General features: G+C 40.2%; 1 protein-coding gene across 3 annotated transcripts in view; it reads left to right on the plus strand.

Moving 5' to 3' along the window:
• Positions 1 to 20842, plus strand: part of Trove2 (TROVE domain family, member 2) — a 26964-nt gene extending 6122 nt beyond the window's left edge. For 2 of the 3 annotated variants that reach the window (XM_013017427.1, XM_013017428.1), the window contains exons 2-9: positions 5190 to 5790; positions 10602 to 10822; positions 12651 to 12797; positions 14480 to 14617; positions 17035 to 17151; positions 18272 to 18385; positions 18647 to 18793; positions 20103 to 20842. In XM_013017427.1, the coding sequence (XP_012872881.1) occupies positions 5211 to 5790; positions 10602 to 10822; positions 12651 to 12797; positions 14480 to 14617; positions 17035 to 17151; positions 18272 to 18385; positions 18647 to 18793; positions 20103 to 20255 (1617 nt within the window). In that variant the 5' untranslated portion in view covers positions 5190 to 5210 and the 3' untranslated portion in view covers positions 20256 to 20842. Of the gene's footprint in view, positions 1 to 5186; positions 5791 to 10601; positions 10823 to 12650; positions 12798 to 14479; positions 14618 to 17034; positions 17152 to 18271; positions 18386 to 18646; positions 18794 to 20102 lie in introns of all 3 variants that reach the window. The other variant, XM_013017426.1, reaches the window with a different exon arrangement.
• Positions 20843 to 23901: the final 3059 nt, after the last annotated feature.

Raw genomic sequence — 23901 nt, forward strand, 5'->3', positions numbered from 1 at the left:
CTTCTGGCTTTTTCTGCTTATGTGGTGCTGAGGAATCGAACCCAGGGCCTCATGCATGCAAGGCAAGCACTCTACCACTGAGCCACCTTCCCAGCCCCACATTGGTTTATTTTTAAAACAAGTTACAGAAAAAAAATAATGTGAATATGTCATAAACAAGTGATTCAGAAAACTAACATTTAAGCTATTTCATTTTCTTAACTATTTGGTACTCATTATTTTAAAATAGTGGTGGGTCTTCTGGGTACAGAAGAGGATTATTTTTAATGATGAAACCTGGTTCTTGCTCTCAAGAGAACGAAAGCTGTATTAGATAGAGGTGCTCACAATGAATTTTAATGAATGGAAAACAGTAACAGGTTGGGGGATGGGTATTGTAGAGTTTGGATTGGGACCTTTAAATCCCACCAGTTGAGCCTTGGGGAAGGAAAGCAGGTGTAGTCAGACCATCTGATAAAGTAGCATTTCCATGTTATTCATGTAACAAGTTGAATAAGCTGAAATAGATATGTTGAAATACCACCCAGAGTAACAGTTGAGCTAAGGAAGAGGCCTGTAATGTTAAATAAGGCTCAAAATAAAAGTTTCTCTTGGAATTGACTTCAGTCTCAATTTCCTTACCCTTTGCTCCCTCTCAGCTCTGTATGCATACTTGCCCTATGAGGGTAAAGGAGGTATCTGTCCCCATTTCCTGTCATGTCCCTGCCCCCTCCACCCCCACACCACCCCTTCCCCCCATCAGACAGTGTTAGCTGGATTCTGTAGGCTTGTTTTGTTCCCTTCTTTCTGGAATTTTGCTTCCTAGATTAACCCCTTTCTCTACTGTGTCTTCAATTCTCCAGACTGAATATTGTGACAATCTGCAACCTCAGTGTTCTCTCCCTAAAAAAAAAAATAAAAAGATTTTTCCTGTAGGTCCCAGCCCCTCTCACCTTCCTTCATAAATACACTGTGATTGTGCTTCTATAAAAGTAATCTAAGCTAGATTCAGACCTGTAATCCTAGCTACACCAGAGGCTGGATTTAAGATTCCCAGAGATGGGAAGCTGGTCATGGTTGCATGTGCCTGTAATATAAAGCCTAAAGTACACAAATCACATTTAAAACATTGTCCCCTCGCAGAAAGTAAGATCCTATCTCAAAAATAGCCAGAGAAAAACAAGGCTCTAGGTATGATTGGGTAGTTGAGTCTTCTCTGAGGTCAGACCTCCGTAGCCTTCAAAGAAAAAAGGGTAATCTGTAAGTGTCTTCTCATAACACAACAATGTGATCATGTGACCAATGTGATCATACTGCTTTTTGTTGTTGTTAATGAAATTTCATTGTTATTAAGGTGCTGTACAGAGGGGCTACCATCTGATAAATAACAATGTCCCCCCTTTCGTTTTCCCCCAAGTTGCATAGTTTTCTATAGTGTCTACTGTATTTCTGTATTTGTCCATTCTCCTTCCATTTCTACACCTCACCTTTGCCCCCACACAAGACAAAAGAACAGAACAAAAAGCAAAAACAACAGCAGCAAAAATAACTTTCCATTTCCTGGAATTCATTTGGAAAAGTAATATTTTAAATGCTCAGAGGTATTATATGTTTGGGTTCCTTTCCTCCTTTATTTGGCCTGTGCTAATGTGTAGACCACTCCACTGCACTGGATTTTCTAGTTACTCATCTTGGCTAAGCCAAACAGTCATTTCCCTGATATTATTCCCTTGATCTCTGAGCATTTGACATTTCCAGCCATTTGTTTCTATGAATGCTCTTTATAACCTGTAATAACTCATAGTTTCCTTTTTTTTGCGGGGGGGGGGCGCTGGTGGTGGGGCCTGGACTCTGGGCCTGGGCGCTGTCCCTCAGCTCTTCAGCTCAAGCCTAGCGCTCTACCGCTTGAGCCACAGCACCACTTCCAGCTTTTCTCTTTTTGTTTATGTGGTGTTGAGGAATCGAACCCAGGGCCTCATGCATGCAAGGCAAGCTCTCTACCACGGAGCCACCTTCCCAGCCCCTCAGTTTTCTTTTTTGGGGGGAGGGGGGGTCCGGTTGTGGGGCCTGAACTCTGGGCCTGGGCCCTGTCCCTCGGCTCTTCAGCTCAAGCCTAGGGCTCTACCGCTTGAGCCACAGCACCACTTCCAGCTTTTCTCTTTTTGCTTATGTGGTGTTGAGGAATCGAACCCAGGGCCTCATGCATGCAAGGCAAGCGCTCTACCATGGAGCCACCTTCCCAGCCCCTCATAGTTTTCTTTAAATGTTATTTTCTAGGAATTTCTTTCCTAAGCTCTTGATTTGTAATAGTCACCCAGGATTCCATGCCATTCTTTAGCCTTTCTCCACAGTACATAAATGTGTGTCATCTTTGAAGCAGAATTTCTTTTCCTATGTCTCCTTCTTAAGTGAGAGCTGTCTTCTGTGTCAGCCCATCTTTATAGCTATGCCAATATATTTAAGCAGCTCATTTCCTAGACTATGAAGACACAAGGCTGGATTTCACAAACCTCTTTCAGGTTTTTAATTTGATTCTCCATAGCATCTTTCACATTACTGAGAGCATTGTTCTGTACTTGCTCATGCATAGAAGTTTTCTACCTTAACATTTGATTATACTTGCTTCATATTTCTACGTCCATAGATGAGTGTGCTTTCTATTAGAGCAGGAATTTAAATGTATATGTATATATGTGTGTATATTTATTATATGTAATAAATAACATATAAAATGCATATTTTATTTATATAAATATCTTGGTCTTTTTAAGGGAATAGAAGTCTCTCATGTCTTAACACATAATAGGAACTTAGTACATAGTAGGTACTTAGCTGCTTGTTGACATTTAGTGTCGGTTTCTTGGCCTATTAGGGACCTGGACAGACAGCCATGCCCTAGTGAGAATAGTGGTTGGTTGGTTGCGGCTCAGTAGGCATAAAGGGGTATTGTTGCTACACCTTGTAGCTTTGGAGATGATGAAAGTGGGCAAGTGAAGATTGCCGCAGGTGATGTCTAAGTGAGCACACTAAACAGGATGCTAACTAGTCAGTTGGGATGCTTGTAACTTCACATAACGAAAGGCCTTAATGGGTTATACAGTAAAAATACATGTATGACATCTGGGAAATTTATAAGTAAACCGGTCCAGAGAACTCACGGATATTCAGGGCCAGGGTTCCTTCTGGTTTTTCTGCTCTGCCATCCTTATACAGGGGCATGTTTTCATAAACTTGTGGTCTGAGGGTAGCTGTCATTATTCTAAGTTTCACCTGCAGGGGCAGAAAATAGAAACATAGCTTTTAAGAGGCTAAGCCCCTTTGAGGACTGAAGAAAACCTCGAAAGTACCAAGTATGGGCTGTGTGAGTTGAGACAGGTGCTAGTGCCTGTGCTGAGGCCCGCAACAGCGTTGCCCGGGGACAGAGCAGTGCGTGTGCTTAGGCTTCACATCAGGCTTTCTCAGTTATAAAAGAGCCAAGGCGAACCTCCAGATCCTGTGTGTTACAATTCATTGGTAATTCCCAGTGAATTCTCTCAACTTCTGAGGGACTCCAAAGCCAGAAAAAAGGGAAAGGAGGAGCATGGGCATTAGACAGGCAACCAAAAATGTCTGTACAGTTCTTCAGGGAGTAAGCAGTTAGGGTCAGCTACTCTTGCTCAAGTCTTTTTCCCATTTATCCCTGTCCAGGACTCAAGACCTCATGCAGATTCCCTTACTTAATCCAAATCTGTGCCCTACTCTTCAGAAGTGTGACTCCTGGGGTTGGAGGTGTGAGTGTGACTCAGTTGCTAGAGTGCTAGCCAGTGAGTGAAAGTGTCGGGCACAGAGTTGAAGTCCCAGTCTCAGACCTAAAAAAAAAGAAAAACAAATGTGACTATAGTTATTTCTGGTTACTTTGCTACTGTGGCAGTAATCCAGTGTTTTTCTGTGTGTTTTGTTGGTGTGGGTTTTTTTTTGGGGGGGGGGTTGCTCTGAAGTATTTTGCATTGCCCTACATTATAAAAATACAAATGAAGGGCTGGGAAGGTGGCTCAGTGGTTAGAGCGCTTGCCTTGCATGCCTGAGGCCCTGGGTTCAATTCCTCAGCACCACATAAGCAAAAAGAAAAAAAGCCGGAAGTTGCGCTGTGGTTCAGGTGGTAGAGCGCTAGCCTTGAGCTGAAGAGCTGAGGGATAGCACCCAGGCCAAGAGTTCAGGCCCCACGACCGGACCCAAAAAAAAAAAATACAAATGAAACTGAGTGCTGTTGACTCATGCCTGTAATTCCAGCTACTCAGGAGGCTGACATCTGAGGATTGTGTTTTAATGCCAGTCTGGCAGGAAAGCCGTGAGACACTCCAATTAACCACCAGAAAACTGAAAGTAGAGCTGTGGCTCAGGTGGTAGAGCCCAAACCTTGAGTGAAAAAGCTCAAGGACAGCATCCAGACCCTAAATTCAAGCCCCAGCAATTGCATACAAAAAAAAAAATGGATTAAGCTGGGCGCTGGTGGCTCATGCTTGTAATCCTAGCTACTCAGGAGGCTGAGATCTGAGGATCATGGTTTAAAGCCAGCCCTGACAGGAAAGTTCATGAGACCCATCTCCAATTAACTACCAGAAAACCAGGTGGCACTAGGGTTCAAGTGGTAGAAGGCTAGCCTTGAGCTGAAGACCTGAGGGCTAGCGCCCAGAGTTTAAGCCCCATGACCGACCAAAAGAAAAAAAAAAGATTAAGAAAATAGAAAAGCACCTTTAAAAAAAAACTTAAGTGTTTAAGGAAGATATTACTATTAATCATTTCTGATTGGTCCAATTTTTTTTCCTACCTTTCAGAATTTTTCTTTAGGGCCACTTATATTGATTTTGTATTGAAAGACTTACTGAGTTTGAAAGATATTTAGCTTAAAGATTTTGTAATAGTCAATAAGTTAGTAATTGCAGTTTACTCTTTTTTGGGGGGGTCAGTCATGGGGCCTGAACTCTGGGTCTGGGCGCTGTCCCCCAGCTCTTCAGCTCAAGGCTAGCACTCTACCACTTGAGCCACAGCGCTACTTCTGGCATTCTTTTCTTTTTGCTTACGTGGTGCTGAGGAATCGAACCCAGGGCCTCATGCATGCAAGGCAAGCACTCTACCACTGAGCCACTTTCCCAGCCCCAATAATTGCAGTTTACTCTTATGTAATTGTAAATTATGTCTATTTACTTGTAATATGTTGCTTTTTTCAATAGGTTTTCTCACAGACAAGAAAAATGGAGGAGTCAGTAAACCAAATGCAGCCACTGAATGAGAAGCAAATATCCAACTCTGAAGGTGGATATGTATGGCAAGTCACTGACATGAATCGCCTACATCGGTTTTTATGCTTTGGTTCTGAAGGTGGGACTTACTACATCAAAGAACAGAAACTGGGCCTGGAAAATGCTGAAGCTTTGATTAGACTGATCGAAGATGGCAGAGGATTTGAAGTGATACAGGAAATAAAGTCTTTCAGTCAAGAAGGCAGAACGGCAAAACAAGAGCCTTTGCTCTTTGCACTGGCTATTTGTTCCCAGTGTTCTGACATCAGCACAAAACAAGCAGCATTTAAAGCTGTTCCTGAGGTTTGTCGCATCCCTACCCATCTGTTTACCTTTATCCAATTCAAGAAAGACCTGAAGGAGAGCATGAGATGTGGGATGTGGGGTCGTGCTCTTCGGAAAGCAGTTGCAGACTGGTACAATGAAAAAGGTGGCATGGCACTGGCTCTAGCAGTTACCAAATACAAACAAAGAAATGGCTGGTCTCACAAAGATCTTTTGAGACTATCACATCTTAAACCTTCCAGTGAAGGTAAGCATAAGACCTCCTGAAGAGGCAGTGTAGTGATCTCATATTTTCATGTGAACTGTGTATTGTTTTCTAGAACTAGCCTTTTATTCACAGGACCTATTGACTAATTCAAATATATTTAATGTCAGTCTAGAACTAAACATCTGCCATATGCATCCCAAATCATGACAGATTTACCATGCTAAATGCTAATAACTAGACTGGTCACCCAAGTGACCATAGGTTCTGAGTGCCACACAGACCAAAGCTGTAGCAGAGGAACTGCTTGTCAGTAGATGGCAGATAGCAAGGCTTTTCCCTCCCTCACTTCCTAGAACATAACTGCCAAGGAGCCTAAGGCCACAAGCAGTAATGCTGAATTTAAATTCAGGAGATTGTCAGCAAGCATGTTAACTTGCAGTTTTCCTATCCCCATAAGTAGTTGCATCTACAATAATCGCTAATCCTTAGAAGAGAAACAGGACCTGAGAAAGGATAACTTATTAAAGTTTGAGCTTCTACAAAAGTCAGCAGGCTCAAAATTTGACTTTTTTTTTTGATGCCAGAAGTAAAATTTAAAAAGACAGCGACTCAAGTGGCTCAAATTTTAGTCCTGCTCATTACTTTGTGTCCTCAAGTGAAATAAATTATAGTGTTTCTGAGTTTTTGTAACCTGCTCCCTTAAATGAGGGACAAAGAGTAGTAACCCTTAGAGTTGTTGTGATGAAATGTATGTTAAAATACTTAGGTGAGGGGGGAGAGGGGATAAAGGGATGGGAAAGGGAAAAAGGGAAAAAAAAATAGGTAGCCTGGTTCCTGGAATGTAGTAGAATTGCCCTCCTCATTGTCTCTCTTCTATATGAATTGTATAATGGTAGCTTTATACTCAGAATCTCTTCAGTAATACATGATGATCAAGTTTTGACAGAAATGATTTATCAATAAAGTATTGCAGATATTTGTTCGTTTTTTTTTTTGTTTGGTTTTTTTTTTTTCTTTGGTCCTGGGGCTTGAACTCTGGGCTTGGGTGCTGTCCTTGTGCTCTTCAGCTCAAGGCTAGTGCTCTACTGCTTGAGCCACAGTGCCACTTCCTGTTTTCTTGTGGCTTATTGGAGACAAGAGTCTCACGGACTTTCCTGCCGAGATCCTCAGATCTCAGTGTCATGAGTAGCTAGGATTACAGGCGTGAGCCACTTGTGCTGTTTTTTGTATTTTCTTCTGGGCCTGGGCGCAGTCCCTAAGCTCCTTTTTGCCCAAGGCTAGCAGTCTACCCACTTAAGCCACAGCTCCACTTTTGGGGTTTTTTGTGATAAGTTATAGATAAGAGTCTCACAGACTTCCCTGCCCAGGCTGGCTTCAAACCACAATCCTCAGATCTCAGCCTCATAAGTAGCTGGTATTACTGGCAGTGGGAGGCGCTGCGTCCAGCATTGCATGTATTTGCATATATGCTTTATTTTAATTTTTTTAATTAGGTATTACTTATTTTTAAATAGTTGAATACACTGGCTGTGGTGTCACACAGAGAAGTCTGAGGCAGAAAGATAGTTCCAAGACCCTAGGCTATATCCTATTGGATATTACAGAAAACTGATACAGAAAGTGTGAGTTCTGTCCTCAAGAAGAAATGACTGAATATGACATTTATATATTATTGCATATATATCATTCTTCCTATTTACTTAGCTATGCTTTACCAAAAAAAAAAACTTTACATACTTTCTGTTAAAAAGAATTGCTATTTTTTTCAGGTCAGTAAAAAATAATTGCTTATATAATATTATATAAATATTCTACAGTTTAGTCAGTATTGTGCTGATTTTAAGTAGTATCACTTTTTATACTATTATAAAAATACATATTATAATGAAAATTTATATACAAGTATGTATATATAACTGTAAAGTCCACACATAGAAGGGAACAGTGGCCGATTTCCCCACGTTTCACTGGGCTATTGTGTAGGCGGAGAATGGCATCTTATTATTTAGATGTGTATTCTGGGGTCACAGCTCATCTTCTTGTATGCTGTGCCTTTTGGCGTATGCATTATATCATGTCATTGCCCTTCTGCCTAGTTAATTACTGTTTTTGACATTGATTATGTTAACTACTCTGATTCAAGTAATATTTAGTGAGCATTTAATTTTTTGGCACTGATAAGAATTTGGATACATGTTAGAAGAATTTGTAACTTCTTAAATGTATTTAGTAGAATATATTCCCTTTGTTTCCCCCTCCCCTCAGTTTTTTCTTCTTGATGTGTGGGGATTGATTCTGACACACTTTTTTTTTTTTTTTTTTTTTTGGGTCCGGTCGTGGGGCCTGAACTCTGGGCCTGGGCACTGTCCCTCAGCTCTTCAGCTCAAGGCTAGCACTCTACCACTGTGAGCCACAGCGCCACTTTCCGGCTTTTTTCATTTTTGCTTATGTGGTGCTAAGGAATCGAACCCAGGGTCTCATGCATGCAAAAAGCAAGCGCTTCTACCACTGAGCCACCTTCCCAGCCCCTTCTCTTTGTTTTTAATTTTTAGTTGGGGGTGGACAATTCAGAGCCTTGGGCTTGCCCATCCGTGTTCAGCGACTTGAGCCATACTTCTAGTTTTTGGGTTTTTTTTTCCTTTTCCAGAAGGGTTTTGTGTTTTTGCTGGAGGCCAGCCTTGGGTCAAGATCCCCTCCTACTTAAGCATTTTGCATAGCTGAGACTTCAGGGGCACATCATCAGTACCCAGCAAACTTTTTACTTTAATGTCTTTGATCTGGTATGAGAAGTATAGGCACCTAGCTTTGTACGTTGAGATATTGCATGGTGGATGTAGCAGGTACGAGTAAAATATACCTATTACTCGTTCTAATTACACAAATTAGTTCCTAAGTATGTGAACATAATACTCTGAACTTTCTTTTCTTGGTTGATAAAATGAAGAATTAGATGTCCCTTAAACTTACCTCCCACACATAAAGTTCTTTGGTTCTAAGCTGTTCCTAGTGGTTCGTGCCTGTAATCTGGAAGCTGAGATTGAGAGGAATTGATGTTTTATTCCAGCCCAGGCAAGCATGATTGCAAGACCCTGAGTCAGCCAACACTGGTCTTGATGGTACAGGTCAGCCATCCAACTCCAGAGGAGGGTGATTCTGTAGGATCAAGGTTCCAGGCCAAAACGTTCACAAGATCCTATGAGCATGATGGTGTGCACCTGTCATCCCAGCGAGGGGTGGAAGTATAGATAGAAGGGTTGTAGCCACGTTTCACCTGGATAAGTAACATGATCCTATTATCCCAATGAGCATAGACGCTCCCTAAGCTTCTCACAGTCAGATTTTCAGACTCCTAAATTAGCTTCTGAATAAATAATATTTTAATGTTTTTACTAAAATGGGTGTTTGTAACTGACAAAATATGCATCAATTAACTAGGCATTGATTGTGCACTTGAGTGCCAATGTAAGTATAAAACTGGATAAGACTGCTTTTAAAGTGCCATGTGTTCGTAATTAGCTTTATTGTTTATTTCTGTGTGGTTTTGTTTGTTTTGGTGCAAGTGTTAACAGCTTCAACTCAGGGCCTGGGCACTGTCCCTAAGCTTTTTTGCTCAAGGCTAGTACCCACAGGAGCTACATCTCCACTTGAAGTTTTTGGTCCTTAATTAAAAATAAGACTTTCCTTGTGTAGGCTTCAAACCATAATCCTGAGATCTCAGCCTCCTGAGTAGCTAGGAGTACAGGTGTGAGCCACTGGCACCTGGACTAGGACTTACTGTTGATCACATCTTTTAAGTTTAAATATAGCACATAGACTCAGTCTAGCTCATATGGATGTTTTATTTGGCCTATAAAATATTGTAGGAAAAGCCGGGTGCTGGTGGCTCACGCCTGTAATCCTAGCTACTCAGGAGGCTGAGATCTGAGGATCGCGGTTCAAAGCCAGCCCGGGCAGGAGAGACCATGAGACTCTTATCTCCAATAAACCACCAGAAAACCGGAAGTGGCACTTAACTCAAGTGGTAGAGCTCTCGCCTTGAGCTGAAGAGCTGAGGGACAGCGCCCAGGCCCAGAGTTCAAGCCCCACGACCGACAAAAAAAAAAAAAAATATTGTAGGAAAAAATGGATTGTCACATCAATACTTTGTGAAAGATCAAAAGACATACAGAAATATATTTTTTTTATTGGTTTTGGTAGTACAATTTGAACTCATGTACTTCCTGAACCTAGGTGCTATATCACTTGAGCCACACTTTCAGACCTACTTTTTGCTGGTTATTTGGAGATAGTCATGTAAACATTTCTGCCCAGGCTGGCTTTGAACCAGTCTTCCAAGCCTCAGCCTCCTGAATAGCTAGAATAACAAGAATGAGCCACTGGTGCCTAACTTAAAATTTTATATTCTGACTTATCTCTTTATCGCCAAGTACAATTTTTGACAGTGCTAAGCCAATACGTGGCAACAGTACAAGTCAATGTACATGTTCCTCAGCCCCATAGTCCTACTGACACTTTCTTCATAGGTATCTGTTGAGAATTAAATGCCCATACCTTTCATATGTAGAGACTAAGATCTCACAAGAGCCTACTACAGCCAGATTTCCTTAATCCCACGCCTCTTTCTGCTATTAGAAGAAAATTATCAATTTAAAAAGGACCTATCTATCTGTCAATTTCCACTAATACCCATAAATACCTAATGTGCTTGCTGGATGCAGAAAGCAGCAGCCTACTTTGAAAGAATTTCACTGTGTGTCTAGTTAAGCGGATCATGATGTATTCTCTAGAACCATGTTCTATTTTTTACTTGGTAATCCTACCTGCCTTTTTAATTCATTATCTTGTTCCAGGACTTGCCATTGTGACCAAATATATTACAAAGGGCTGGAAAGAAGTTCATGAATTATATAAAGAAAAAGCACTTCCTGTGGAGTCTGAAAAATTACTGAAGTATCTGGAGGCTGTAGAGAGAGTGAAGCGCACAAAAGATGAACTTGAAGTCATTCACCTAATAGAAGAGCATAGGTTAGTTAGGGAGCATCTGCTGACAAATCACTTAAAGTCTAAAGAGGTGAGTAAATCATTGCCAAGAGAGAATCATGTGTAAGGCCCTGGGTTTGATAATCAGCATCACCAAAGAGAAAGGTCTTAAAACAAATGTTTATTAAAAATACAAACATGACTGGTCATGGTAACACATGCCAATACTCACAGGAAGGCTGGTGCAGAATTACAAGCCAAACCCTGCCTCAAAACAAACAGAGTACTGGTGGCTCACGCCTGTAACCCTAGCTACTGGGGAGGCTGACATCTGAGGTTTGTGGTTCAATGCCAGTCTGGTGAGGAAAGTTCATAAGACTTATCTCCAATTAACTACCTGAAAACTGGAAGTGGAGCTGTGGATCAAAATGGTAGCTCACTAGCCCTGAGCAAAAGAGCAAAGGGACAGTGCCCAGGCCCTGAGTTCAAGCCCCACAGCCAATCAAAAAAGTAAAAATATAGCCTCACATTACACCCATATATAATTTTATAGCATTTTATACTAGTTCCACTCCAAAAAATATATTATTTAGATATGTGGAAGCCGGGCGCTGTTGGCTCATGCTTATAATCCTAGCTACTCAGGAGGCTGAGATCTGAGGATCACAGTTCAAAGCCAGCCCAGGCAGGAAAGTCTGTGAGACTCTTATCTCCAGTTAACCACCAGAAAACCAGAAGTGGAGCTGTGGCTCAAGTCATAGAGTGCTTGCCTTGAGTTGAAGAGATCAGGGACAGAGCCCAGGCCATGAGTTCAAGCCCCAGGAATAGCAACCAAAAAAAAAGATACGTGTATTTCTTCGATAAAATACCAGTATGCTCTCCTTAGTTACACTCAGTTTTGACAAAGCATGGTCAAGAAAAATAATAAATTTTTAAAAATCAAAAGAAATTTTAAGTCTAGTAGCTCATGCCTGTAATCCTAGCCACTTAGGAGACTGAGATCTGAGGATCAGTTTCAGCTGGTGGCACATGCCTACAATTCAGCTGTTCAAGGAGGTTGAGATCTGCGGATCACATTATAAAGCCAGCCCTGGCAAGAAAGTCTCTGAGACTCTATCTCCAATTAACAACCAAAAAAAGCCAAAGATAGAGCTGTGGTTCAAGGAGTAGAGAACTAGCATTGTACAAAAAAGAACTCAGAGAACAGCACCCAGGCACTGAGTTCGAGCCTCAGGCCTGGCACCACCACCACCACCTCCCCGCAAAAGAATTTCAAAAGCAAAGCCTTTTAAGTTCCTGTTGCCAGTGCTGTTTAAATGGTGTTTATCTGCTGAGTGTTGCCCTGTGCTTAATTTTGTTCCCACCCAGCAGGTTGTGTCCCAAAAGTTTAGTAAAAGTGAATGCACTTTAGGTACAGGTTCAGTTACATGTTAAAGTGATAAATTGACACTTGTTAAAAGACAGTTATAGGAAAAATGAATCAAGTATCCACAGTGCAGTGGTGAACTCTCCATCCTGAGCACGTGTGGTTCTCACCAGTGTCTCCTTGGACTCATAAACCACAGATAACAATAGTCTCCTGTACTCCATTTATTTATTCTAATAAAAAGAAAGCTATCTGGGCTGGGAATGTGGCTTAGTGGTAGAGTGCGTGTCTTGCATGCATGAAGCCCTGTGTTCGATTCCTCAGTACCACATAGACACAAAAAGCCAGGCCCTGAATTCAGGACTGACCAATAATAATAATAATAAGCCAGTTTTTTTTGAGTGTGGAAGTCCCTGAAACCAAAACAAAAGCCTTAGAGAATATGCTATAAATATTATTATTGATACAGCTATGTTGTCCTAATTCATTTCCCTTAATTTTGTGTATCTCTACCTGTATGAGTTCCTTTAATTCCTTCCGTTTCTCCCTATAGGTATGGAAGGCCTTGTTACAAGAAATGCCTCTTACTGCATTACTAAGGAATCTGGGAAAGATGACTGCTAACTCAGTGCTTGAACCAGGGAATTCTGAAGTGTCTTTAGTATGTGAAAAACTATGTAATGAAAAACTGTTAAAAAAGGTATGCTTTTACAGTGGCCATGGTTAGTACTAACTTGAAAAAGTAGGCTCCTACAACCAATGAGTGGATCAAGAAAATGTGGCCCATATTCACAATGGAATTGCACTCATCTATCAGAAAGAATAATATATTATTTGCAGGGAAATGGATGGACCTAGGAAAAATCATGGTAAATGAAGTAAGACAGGCTCAGAAAGACAAACAGCCCATGTTTTCTCTCATATGTGGAAGCTAGATAGGAAATACAGTTAGGCGTGATAACATACACACAGCTCTGTACATATACTTAGAAACGTACCAAAGGAGGGTATACTTGAAGAAATCCAAAAGGGTGGGTAACTTCTGAACAAATAAACTTTATCAGAAAGATTACCAGGCTGGCGCCAGTGGCTCACACCTGTAATCCTAGCTACTCAGGAGGCTGAGATCTGAGGATCACAGTTCAAAGCCAGCCCAGGCAGGAAAGTCCATGAGACTCTTATCTCCAATAAAACCATTAGAAAACCAGTCCATGAGACTCTTATCTCCAATAAAGCCATTAGAAAACCAGACATGAGGGAGCTGGGAAGGTGGCTCAGTTGTAGAGCACTTGCCTTGCATGCCTGAGGCCCTGGGTTCGATTCCTCAGCAACACATAAGCAAAAAGAAAAAAGCCAGAAGTGGCGCTGTGGCTCAAGTGGTAGAGCACTCCCTTGAACTAAAGAGCTGAGGGACTGCGCACAAGCCTAGAGTTAAAGCCCCACGATCGACAAAAAAAAAAAGAATACCAGGTACTGGGAGGCTAGGTACTCAAGAGGCTGAGAACTGAGGGTCATGGTAAAAACCATCCCAGGCGAAGAAGTCCATAAGCCTCTTCAATTGACCACTCAAAAACAATAACAACAAACAAGTGGAGCTTAAGCTCAAGTGGTAGAGCACTAACCTTGGATAAAGCTCAGGGATAGTGCCCAGGTTCTTGAGTTCAGACCAGGACAAAACAAAACAAAAAAGAATACTAGGAAATGTTTTTGGGCACAAGGAGATGAGGAATGGAAGGAGGAAGGGTGAGCGAATGCAGTCGTTGTATTTAATATATACTATGTAATCTGAAGGGTTAGGAGAGGAAAACTGAAGGAAGGGGTAACATTGTTCCACAAGCATTGTACTTACATTACTTAGGGAATTATAACTCCTTTATACAACTTCTTAATTTAAAATGAAAGAATAAACTGCAATTTTTTTGTTTTATTTTGCTCGATAGTCTTAAACTCTGGACCTGAGCACTGTCCCCCAGCTCTTCAACTCAAAGTGAACACTCTACCACTTGAGCCACAGTGCCAGTTCCGGTTTTCCTGTGGTTTATTGGAGATAAAGAGTCTCAGAGACTTTCCTGTCCAGGCTGGCTTTGAACCGAGATCCTTAACTCTCAGCCTCCTGAGTAGCTAGGATTACAGGCGTGAGCCACTGTTGCCTGGCTAAGCTGGCAACTTTTTTAAATGAGCTCCAAAGTCTTAGGAACACAGAATTTTTAGATGTTCTAAGACTTCTACCAAATTGCAATTTGACCCTTAAGGATACTCTGTTTTGTTTAGGTTACTCTGTTTTGTTTATTAGCTACAGTAACAACAACAAAAAAAATCTAAGGAAGATAATTACTGTTTTCACTTGAATTTTGCATTTACTTTGTTTCTTTCTGTTTCTAGGCTCATATACATCCTTTTCATGTTTTGATTGCACTAGAAACTTACAAGGCGGGCCATGGGCTCAGAGGAAAGCTGAAGTGGTGCCCAGATGAGGAGATCCTGAAAGCATTGGATGCTGCTTTTTATAAAACATTTAAGGTAATCCTTTTGTTTCTGTTTAGGGTAATGTGAGTCTTAGCTTTTATGTAAATGTGTCCTTTTTTTCTTTTTCTCATTTTTTGCCAGTCCCTGGGCTTGAACTCAGGGCCTGGGAGCTGTCCCTCAACTTCTTTCTGCTCAAGGCTAGCACCACTTCTTTTTCTGAGTAGTTTATTGGAGATGAGTCTCACAGATTTTCTTGCCTGGGCTGGCTTCAAACCACAATCCTCAGATCTTTGTCTTTTGAGTAGCAAATGTTACAGGTGTGAGTCACCGACACCTGGCTGTAAATGTCTTTCGTAAAAGTACATTTTTAGAGCCAAATGCTATTCAAGTGAGACTCATGTAATTAAATGCCTTAATATGAGTAGTATACTTGCCACACAAACTAAGATGAAATATTTTACTCATAAACTTAAAATGCCAATGATGTGTATTACCTTCACTCAAATTAGGAAAAGTAGGGGAAAAGTACCAACAAAATGCTTTACCCTATCATAATTTCAGAAATAAATAAACAAATACATATAATAAGATAAGCTTAGGAGTAGACTAGTGGACTTCATTAACATGGTACAGAGTCTGTTTGGAAGGGCAAGGATGAATAGTAGTCAAAGTACCTTATATTCATATATAAAAATATAGCAGTGAAACCCAGGGAAGTTGATTTTTTTTTTTTTTTGGTCGGTCATGGGGCTTGAACTCTGGGCCTGAGTGCTGTCCCTCAGCTCTTCAGCTCAAGGCGAGCGCTCTACCACTTGAGCTACAGCGCCACTTCCAGTTTTCTGGTGGTTTATTGGAGATAGGAGTCTCATGGTCTCTCCTGCCCAGGCTAGCTTTGAACCACGATCCTCAGATTTCAGCCTCCTGAGTAGCTAGGATTACAGGCATGAGCCACCAGCACCCGGCAGGGAAGTTGATTTTTAAGAAGGGGAGGAAAGCCAGGTACCAGTGGCTCACTCCTAGCTACCAAAAAGGTGGAAGAGGGGCTGTGTCAAGTGATAGAGTGCTAGTCTTGAGCAGAAAAGTTAAGAGTGCTTATTTCCTGAATTTAAGCCCCAAGTCGGGTACCAAAGTAAAAGAAGCGAAGAAGGGGGCCAGGGAGAATTACAGATGGACGAGGCTGATGGGTACATTGCACCCATGTGTGGAAGTGTCACAATGAAACCCTATTGTATAATACTAATAAAAATATCTTTAAAAATCAAAATTAAACAAAAAATAACATCCTAACATAATATTACCAATGGTGAAAGACAAAGTTTTTCCCTTAAGATCAGGAATCAGACAGGCCTGGCTCAAGTGGTAAATACCTTCCTTACAAGTCTTTTTTTTTTTTTTTTGCCAGTCCTGGCGCTTGAACTCTGGGCCTGGGCACTGTCCCTGAACTTTTACTCAAGGCTAGCACTCTTAACTTGAGCCACAGCGCTACTTCCAGCTTTCTCTGTTTATGTGGTACTGAGGAATCAAACCCAGGGCTCCATGCATGCTAGAAAACCACTCCACCACTAAGCTGCATTCCCAGCCCGGGTCAACCTTGAAAACAGTTTGTTAAATGACATAAGCCAAATGAACACAAGGATTATATGATTGCATGATTAAAAGTGTGTATAATAAGCTATTTATTGAGCAAGAAAGCAGGATAGGTGTGTAGGCTAAGGAAAGACAGGATACATACTGTGAGTGCATCTGATGCCACTGTTTTTTTGTTGTTGTTTTTTTCTAACTTCAGTGAAAAAGAATAAAAGAATAGTAACTTATTTAAATAAACTTACCAAGTAGATTGCCCTTTTTTGTGTTTGTTTCACCTGTAGTAAGAGCTAACATTTCAAAATAATTGATACATAGTATCAGTAGTAATTAACTGATAGATCTGAGTCTCTTATTTGTTTTAGTTTTGGCAGTATTGAGGTTTGAACTCAGGACCTGACTCTTTCCAGGCTGGCATGGTGCTGCTGAGCACACCTCCAGCTGTTTTTCACTGGATATTTTTAGTGTAGTGTCTTTCAGCCATCTAGACACACCCTGGGCAATGATCCATCTACCCTGTCAGTGAAATGAAACACCACCAAGCCAGCTTCCTTCCATGGAGACAGTCTTGTAACCAGCTGGGTTGGCCTAGTACATATCTCCTGGTCTTCACCCTCCCATGAGCTTGGGATAGCAGGCATGTGCAGCTGCTACCAGGTATGGGTTGAGATGGGGAAGTCTCTCAAACTTTTCTGCCCAGTCTGGCCTCCACATGTGATCCCTCTGAACTCAGCCTCCCAAATAGCTAGGATTACAAGCATCATCCTCAGTCCCTAGCTTAAGAGTCTCTTTTGAATTAAAGATAAGGGAATATTATGTCTTGGGTATTTTGTCTCATTATTTCTGTGACTAATGGCTTTCTTATTTTGTTTTCTCTTGGGTAACAGACAGTTGAGCCAACTGGAAAGCGTTTTTTATTGGCTGTTGATGTCAGCGCATCTATGAACCAGAGAGTCCTGGGCAGCATACTGAATGCCAGTACAGTTGCCGCAGCCATGTGCATGGTAAGAGCATGTGAAGCAGCCACACAGCATTATCCTCTAGAAGTGCCTGCCATTCACGAGTCTAACGCTAGATGTCTTCAACAAGTAGTGTTCTGCTTATTTTTGTCATTTCAAGTTTTACCATTTTATATCTGATGACTAATTTATAAAGCAGAACTTTAATTACATTGAAAACATTTCCAAGAAATAGAGTTAGTTTTAGATTTTATAACACATTAAATATTAATAGTATTTGTGAGGAAGAAAATAATGCTTAAGAAAAGTTGAAGGGTCTAGGGATTGATTCTAGCCCTAGTGTGAAAAGAAGCTAGGTGTTGGTGGCTCACACCTGTAATCTTAGCTACTCATCCTGTGAGAGGAAAGTCAGTGACTCTTTTATTTGGGAGGGGGGGGGAAAATCTGGTCATGGGCCCTGAACTCTGGGCCTGGGCGCTGTCCCTCAGCTCTTCAGCTCAAGCCTAGCGCTCTACCACTTGAGCCACAGCGCCACTTCCGGCTTTTTTCTTTTTGCTTATGTGGTGCTGAGGAATCGAACCCAGGGCCTCGAGCATGCAAAGCAAGCGCTCTACCACTGAGCCACTTTCCCAGCCCCAAGTCAGTGATTCTTATCTCCAATTACCCACCAGAAAACTGGAAGTAGAGCTATGGCTCAAAGTGGTAAGACTGATGGCATTGTGCAAAAGAGCTCAAAGACAGGCCCTGAATTCAAGCCTCACAACCTACAAAAATAAATAGTTTGTGAAAAGTACTTTGATAGCTATTTTACTATGACGTAGTATTTTAAAACACAGTAATACCATATTGGAAATAAAATAAGCATCAGTGTCTTTCTTTTAAAGGTCAAGTTGTGGGCTAGGAATGTGGCTCAGTGGTAGAGTTCTTGCCTAGCATGCATGAAGCCCTGGGTTCCATTTCTCAGTAACACATAAACAGAAAAAGCCAAAGTGGCGCTGTGGCTCAAGTGGTAGAGTCTTGTGCAAAAGAAATTCAGAGACAGTGCCCAAGCCTGAAGTTAAAGCCCTAGGACTAGCAAAAGAAAAAGATCAAGTTCTATAAACATCAAGAGACTGTATTTATTGTTTCCAGATCTGCTGAATATGTCTACCATTTCACTTTTCAGGTGGTCACAAGAACAGAGAAAGATTCTTACATAGTTGCTTTTTCAAATGAAATGGTCCCATGTCCAGTGACTACAGACATGACCTTACAGCAAGTTTTACTGACTATGAATCAAGTAAGAACCTATTAAATGTACTTAATGTAACTTGTATTCTGACTTTAACTTTATATCATACAGACTGGTGTTTCTGCAAAAGAAGCATAAAATCAAATATGTAGAGGCTAAGGAAGGCTTATCTACTGGCTCTAAACAAAGTTCTATTGTAAAAAATAGCACTAAAATAATAGCACTTTGAAACCTTTGATTGTTTCACACATCTCATTAAGGACAGGAAGGAATACTGTTTTATTCTGTCCTGTTTGTGCTCTGAGTTAGATCCCGGCAGGTGGCACTGACTGTGCTCTCCCCATGATCTGGGCTCAGAAGACAAGCACAGCTGCGGACGTCTTCATCGTCTTCACTGACAACGAGACCTTTGCTGGAGGTGTCCACCCTGCTGTGGCTCTGAGGGAGTATCGGAAGGTGTGGTAAAATAAGTGAGGGTAGAGGGCACAACTGATAGGAAACGTAAGATGACATTCAGAGCTCCAAAGGGGCCCTAGCCTATAAGCAGAGCTGTTTGAGAGGTGGAGATCAGAAGGTCATGGTGTGCAGCTAGTCCAAGCAAAAAAGCTTGTGAGAGAGACATTATCTCAGCCCATGACTGGATGTAGAATCCTGCACCTGTCTTAAAAAGCTCAGTGGAAACATAGTGACTGGTCACAGTGGTTTATGCTTGTCATCCCAATGAGCAAAAGTAAGTACAAATAGGAGGATCAAAGTCCCGGCTCCTTGAGGTGTTGAGACCTTAACCATAAAAAGAGACAGTTAGAGTGACTTAAGTGGTAGAGCACCTACTTAACAAGTACCAGCTCTGAATTGAAACAAAAAGAACACATGGTTTAAAGAGTTCACTGTACTGCCTTGACAATTCACTTTTTTAGTTATCCTCAAGAATTCAATCCTTTAACCTGAAATGTAACTATAAAGAGATTGTAAAGCACTCACCCAGCATATGCCAGATAATGGCTCCAACCTTTAGCACAAATTTTTTTTTAAAAAGTAACTGTAGATAACAAGCTCTATTATACACATCGAAAAGTAAACCAAATGCTGGTAATGTAGAGAAGTATGTCCTTACAGTAATAGATCCTTTCATAGTCCCTGCCTTTGATATTTGGTACAATGCCTAGCACCCTGCAGCTGCTGACAGGATTTGTTTCACAAAGTCCTCAGGCTGCTCAGGCTGTACTCTACAGACCATAAAACAAATAAAATGCAGAGCGAGACAATGTCAGGGAGTAGTTTTATCATTGTGTTTTCTTCTACAGTTGACATAATCTGACCCAAAAGACTGACCAACAAACAAATCTTAGAAGCCAGGCTCCTGTGGCTCTCACCTGTAATCCAAGATACTCGGAAGAATGAGATCTGAGTATGAAGGTTGGAAGCCAGCCAGGGCAGGAAAGTCCATAAGACTTACCTTCAATTAACCACCAAAAAACATAAGTGGAGCTGTGGCTCAAGTGATAGCATGGGCTAGCCTTGAACAAGAAGCTCAGGAACAGCATCCAATTCCTGAGTTCAAGCCCCAGGACCAGCACCAAAAATAACAATAATACTTACAGTTTTGATCGAGTCTTGAATTTTCTAAATGTATTTTTTCCTTGGTCTTTTTTTATTCTGGGGATTGAACCTAGGACACTGCCACTGAGCTACATCCCAGCCCTAGAGTCTTAAGTTTGAAGTGTTGCTTATGTAACTATTTTTTGTGTTTTTTTTTCCCCCACAGAAAATGGATATTCCAGCTAAATTGATTGTTTGTGGAATGACATCAAATGGTTTTACTATTGCAGACCCAGATGACAGAGGCATGTTGGATATGTGTGGCTTTGACACTGGCGCTCTAGATGTAATTAGAAATTTCACATTAGATGTGATTTAACTGTAAGCACCAGTTGTGGCCTAAGAGGTCATCCACTGCCCTCCTTGACTCCTACAAACACTGGCTACTTCCCTGCTAATATCAGTGCACTGACGGTGGTTCAGTATGTGCAGAATGGGAACTTATTTCACCCAAATGAAGGGAAACAAGGAAGAGACGAAAAAGGAAAGGAGGAAGGAACAAAATAAGAGATGCCCAAGATTATGTACTAAGCACTTGGGAAGTAGGTTCAAGATACTGTAGCTTCCTCTATATACTAGAGAACTTCTGTTGTTAATCGACACTGTCAAATAGTCAAACATTTGTACTTACGAGGTGAGATCCAAAAGTATGGGCAGTTCCACATCACCTGTTTGAGAACTGCTTATTGTTTTCTTAAACATTTTCATTGGAAAAAGACAGCTTTGATAATGTCCAATATCTCTGCAGTACACTAGACCATGTAACTGTGAGGGGAGATCAGACTCCTGCAGACTTACACCACAGGGCCTAAAAAAAGTAAAACATTTGGTTAAATTATGAATGAGGTTTACAAATTCAGAGCTTTCTAAGATCACATAAAGAACAGTTTATTCAGTGAAAAGATACTTTATTGCTTGTGTTTTATTTACTTGTAGAATTGGTTGATAATTAGGCAAAATATAATGGAACCCCTAAGAAGAGACTCTTCACTGGTCTGTGTGGGCGGTGAAGTCTTTGGGTGGTGAATACATTTCATTGTATTTTATTGCTAGGTGCAAACACCTGAAGAGATTTCTTCTTAGCCACAACCTAGCTCTTTATTCACAGGGTTTTGTCCTATTGGTAGGTGAAAATAACTTCAAATATTTCACAAATTTAAGTCACCTATTCATAATAAGTAGGAATTTTTTTTGTTAAATTTTATTATAGTTACATTCTTGAGTAAGTATTCTGTCTTCATTGGAAGGTTTAAGATGCTCTTTTAATTTTGTAATAATAGCTGAGATAGCTTACATGTGCATTGTTCTTTTAATATGAATTGAAGGTTTAGGGGGAGAGGATAGTAAAGTAAAACCCTTCTCGTTGTTACATGAAAAGTCAGACGGTAGTATAAATTAAAGCCCTGTGTGGGTCTGGGGATTAGAAGTTTTTTGTATATGGGGAAAAGGTTTTGATAGTGTGAGGATTTATGTACATATTTTCTTTCTGTTTCATGAGAAATGTAGGCTCTAAGCATAATGAGAAAATGTTCTTTTCAGATATATTTGACATATTAATGCTAGCTTTGACATGTAAGCATGCCTCAAGGCCATGGTAGCAGTTATTATTTACCTAGGGCATTGTGGTTGGCAAAGCTAGCAGTACCTTCCATGTCAAATCTGTATTGCTTGTGTGATTATTCTCATTTTAACCCTTTGTCAAGCATGGAGTTAACATTTTAGATACTTTGACACATAAAAATAGTATGTTCAAATTGAATCAAGTTAAAAAACCTAAGTGTTTTATGAGCTTAGGAATTCTTTGAACCCAGGATCTTCTGAAATTTAACTTTTTAACTCCTGATGGAGATGGTAAATATAATGGGAAAGCTTATTTCCATCTTTTAGGCAGTATAATATGTTTAGAAGCCAGCATTGAATCTTACCAGAAAAGTAAGATTAGAGGTACCTCTTTGAAGTATTTGGATTGATCTAATTGAATGGTTCAGGGTAAGATTTAAGAAAGGACAAGTAAACGAAGCCACTACCACAGGTAATTTTTATTTTCAAGTCATGGAACTACAGTCTTGGAAGTAAACCTGAGAAACTTTAAATCTTTTTTGACCTTTTTAGAGAGCCAGAGTCCATGACAGTATGCATCACTTAGAAATCTTGGCCTTTCACTCCCATTCCATTCCATCCAGTGTTCTTTTTTCCTACATGGGAGCACGTGTCTCAGAACTGTAAAACTTCTATTTACATACTAGGAAATGATGTGAAATATGACTGCTATAGGAGTAGGGCACCAGATAGTGAATGTGTATAATTTTATAATTTGTAGTAATAAGTCAGTGTTGCTATATAACATAGTCCTACAGGAAAAAAACTAAAACAACAAAAACAAAGTTTTACCTCATTATAAAGAGAATGTACTAAAGTGATAAATAAGTTTCATTTTCTGGACTATTTTTAGAGTTACTGTTGTATTATTATTTGGAGAACTGTTCCTTTTAAAAACAAGCCTGAGAAAAATAAACATTACTACTTAGATAATGTAAATATTTTAAAATTTAATTAGTAAACAAAAACCTAATCCTGTAATCTTACCCTTTTTATTAACTGAACTTCCTTAGAAACTTTGTTTATTACAACTTACATTAGTTAGCATAGAAGCTTCTTTATGAGGATATTACATACAGTTTGCGAGGGCAGAGAATTTAGTGTCACCTGCTGGAGGCCTCACGCTGTAATACCCTGCGTGATTGTAGACAACCAGTTCAACCAGGAAATCAAAGCTTGCTCTCTTCCAAAAACAACATATCGAGGATTGGGTCATGGAAGAGTCAGTGATTTAAGTTTATAAAGCACTGAAAGAGGGCTTAAATTCAAGTTAAAATACTTTTTACTGGATAGGATTCTTAGTAATAGTTTAAAAAAATGTTTTAGAAAAATAGGCCTGTTCAGAAAGATACTAAGATGTCACCCTTCTCTCTATATAAACTCCAAATAAAGATGATCTTGAGTAGAGTTAGAAAAACTCACTTTAAAGCAACACTACTAACAAAAAGCTTAATGTTTTAAACTAACATCTACAAATGGAATAATGCCATTTGTCAGGATTTTTTTTCTCATTTTCTAGGTTTTGGGGGAAAAAAGACCATCTAGATTCTCTCTCTCTATATATATGTATATATACACATATATACATAAGTGTGTGTGTGTGTGTACATATATAGCAGAATTTCTGGGTAAATTTCAGAATATAACAACTAGATGAAAAATACCCTTAAAAGCACAGTAAAGCTGCATCTTTATTTCTAAGTAAATAAAAGCTAAACCATTTTTATCTCTCGTTGCATTTATTTTCATTTGGCCTAAAGATAACAGCATAAATGTGCTAAGTTCTGCTTAGTAAAGGTATACAAAAATGAAAACTACAGTCTTGAATCATAGAAGTTTAGGGTAACCTCAGAAATGGAGTTATATGGTATTCACCGGATTAGTCTAGTGTTTCCCTGGTATCTGCACTAATCTCTTATTTCATGGACAATTCTTTGATGCTTTTTTTTTTTAATCCCTTCTCCTTGTCCTTTTTGTAGTCTAGTCTATGTGGGTAATAAAGTGATTGACAGGAAAGTTGTCCAGAGTTAGGTTTGAAATAGTGTCTTAACAGGTTTTAGGTTTGGACTCAGGGCCTGGACACTGTTGCTGTGCTTTTTTGCTGAAGGCTACCACTCTACCACTTGAACCACAGCTTTACTTTTAGCTGTTTTGGTAATTAATTGAAGCCTGGAGGCTCTTAAGCTTTCCTGCTTTGGCTGGCTTTGAACTGTGATCCTTGGATATCAGCCTCCTGAGTAGCTAGGATTACGGCGCTGAGTCTTTGGCATCTGCTTTAGATTGCTTTTTTTTTTTTTTTTTGGTCTCAGAGTTACGATCACTTTTTTCTGAATTGAAAATGGGTAGGTCTCCCACAATAATAACTG

This window comes from Dipodomys ordii, unplaced genomic scaffold (assembly GCF_000151885.1).
Source record: "Dipodomys ordii isolate 6190 unplaced genomic scaffold, Dord_2.0 Scaffold35, whole genome shotgun sequence".
Taxonomy (NCBI): Eukaryota; Metazoa; Chordata; class Mammalia; order Rodentia; family Heteromyidae; genus Dipodomys; species Dipodomys ordii.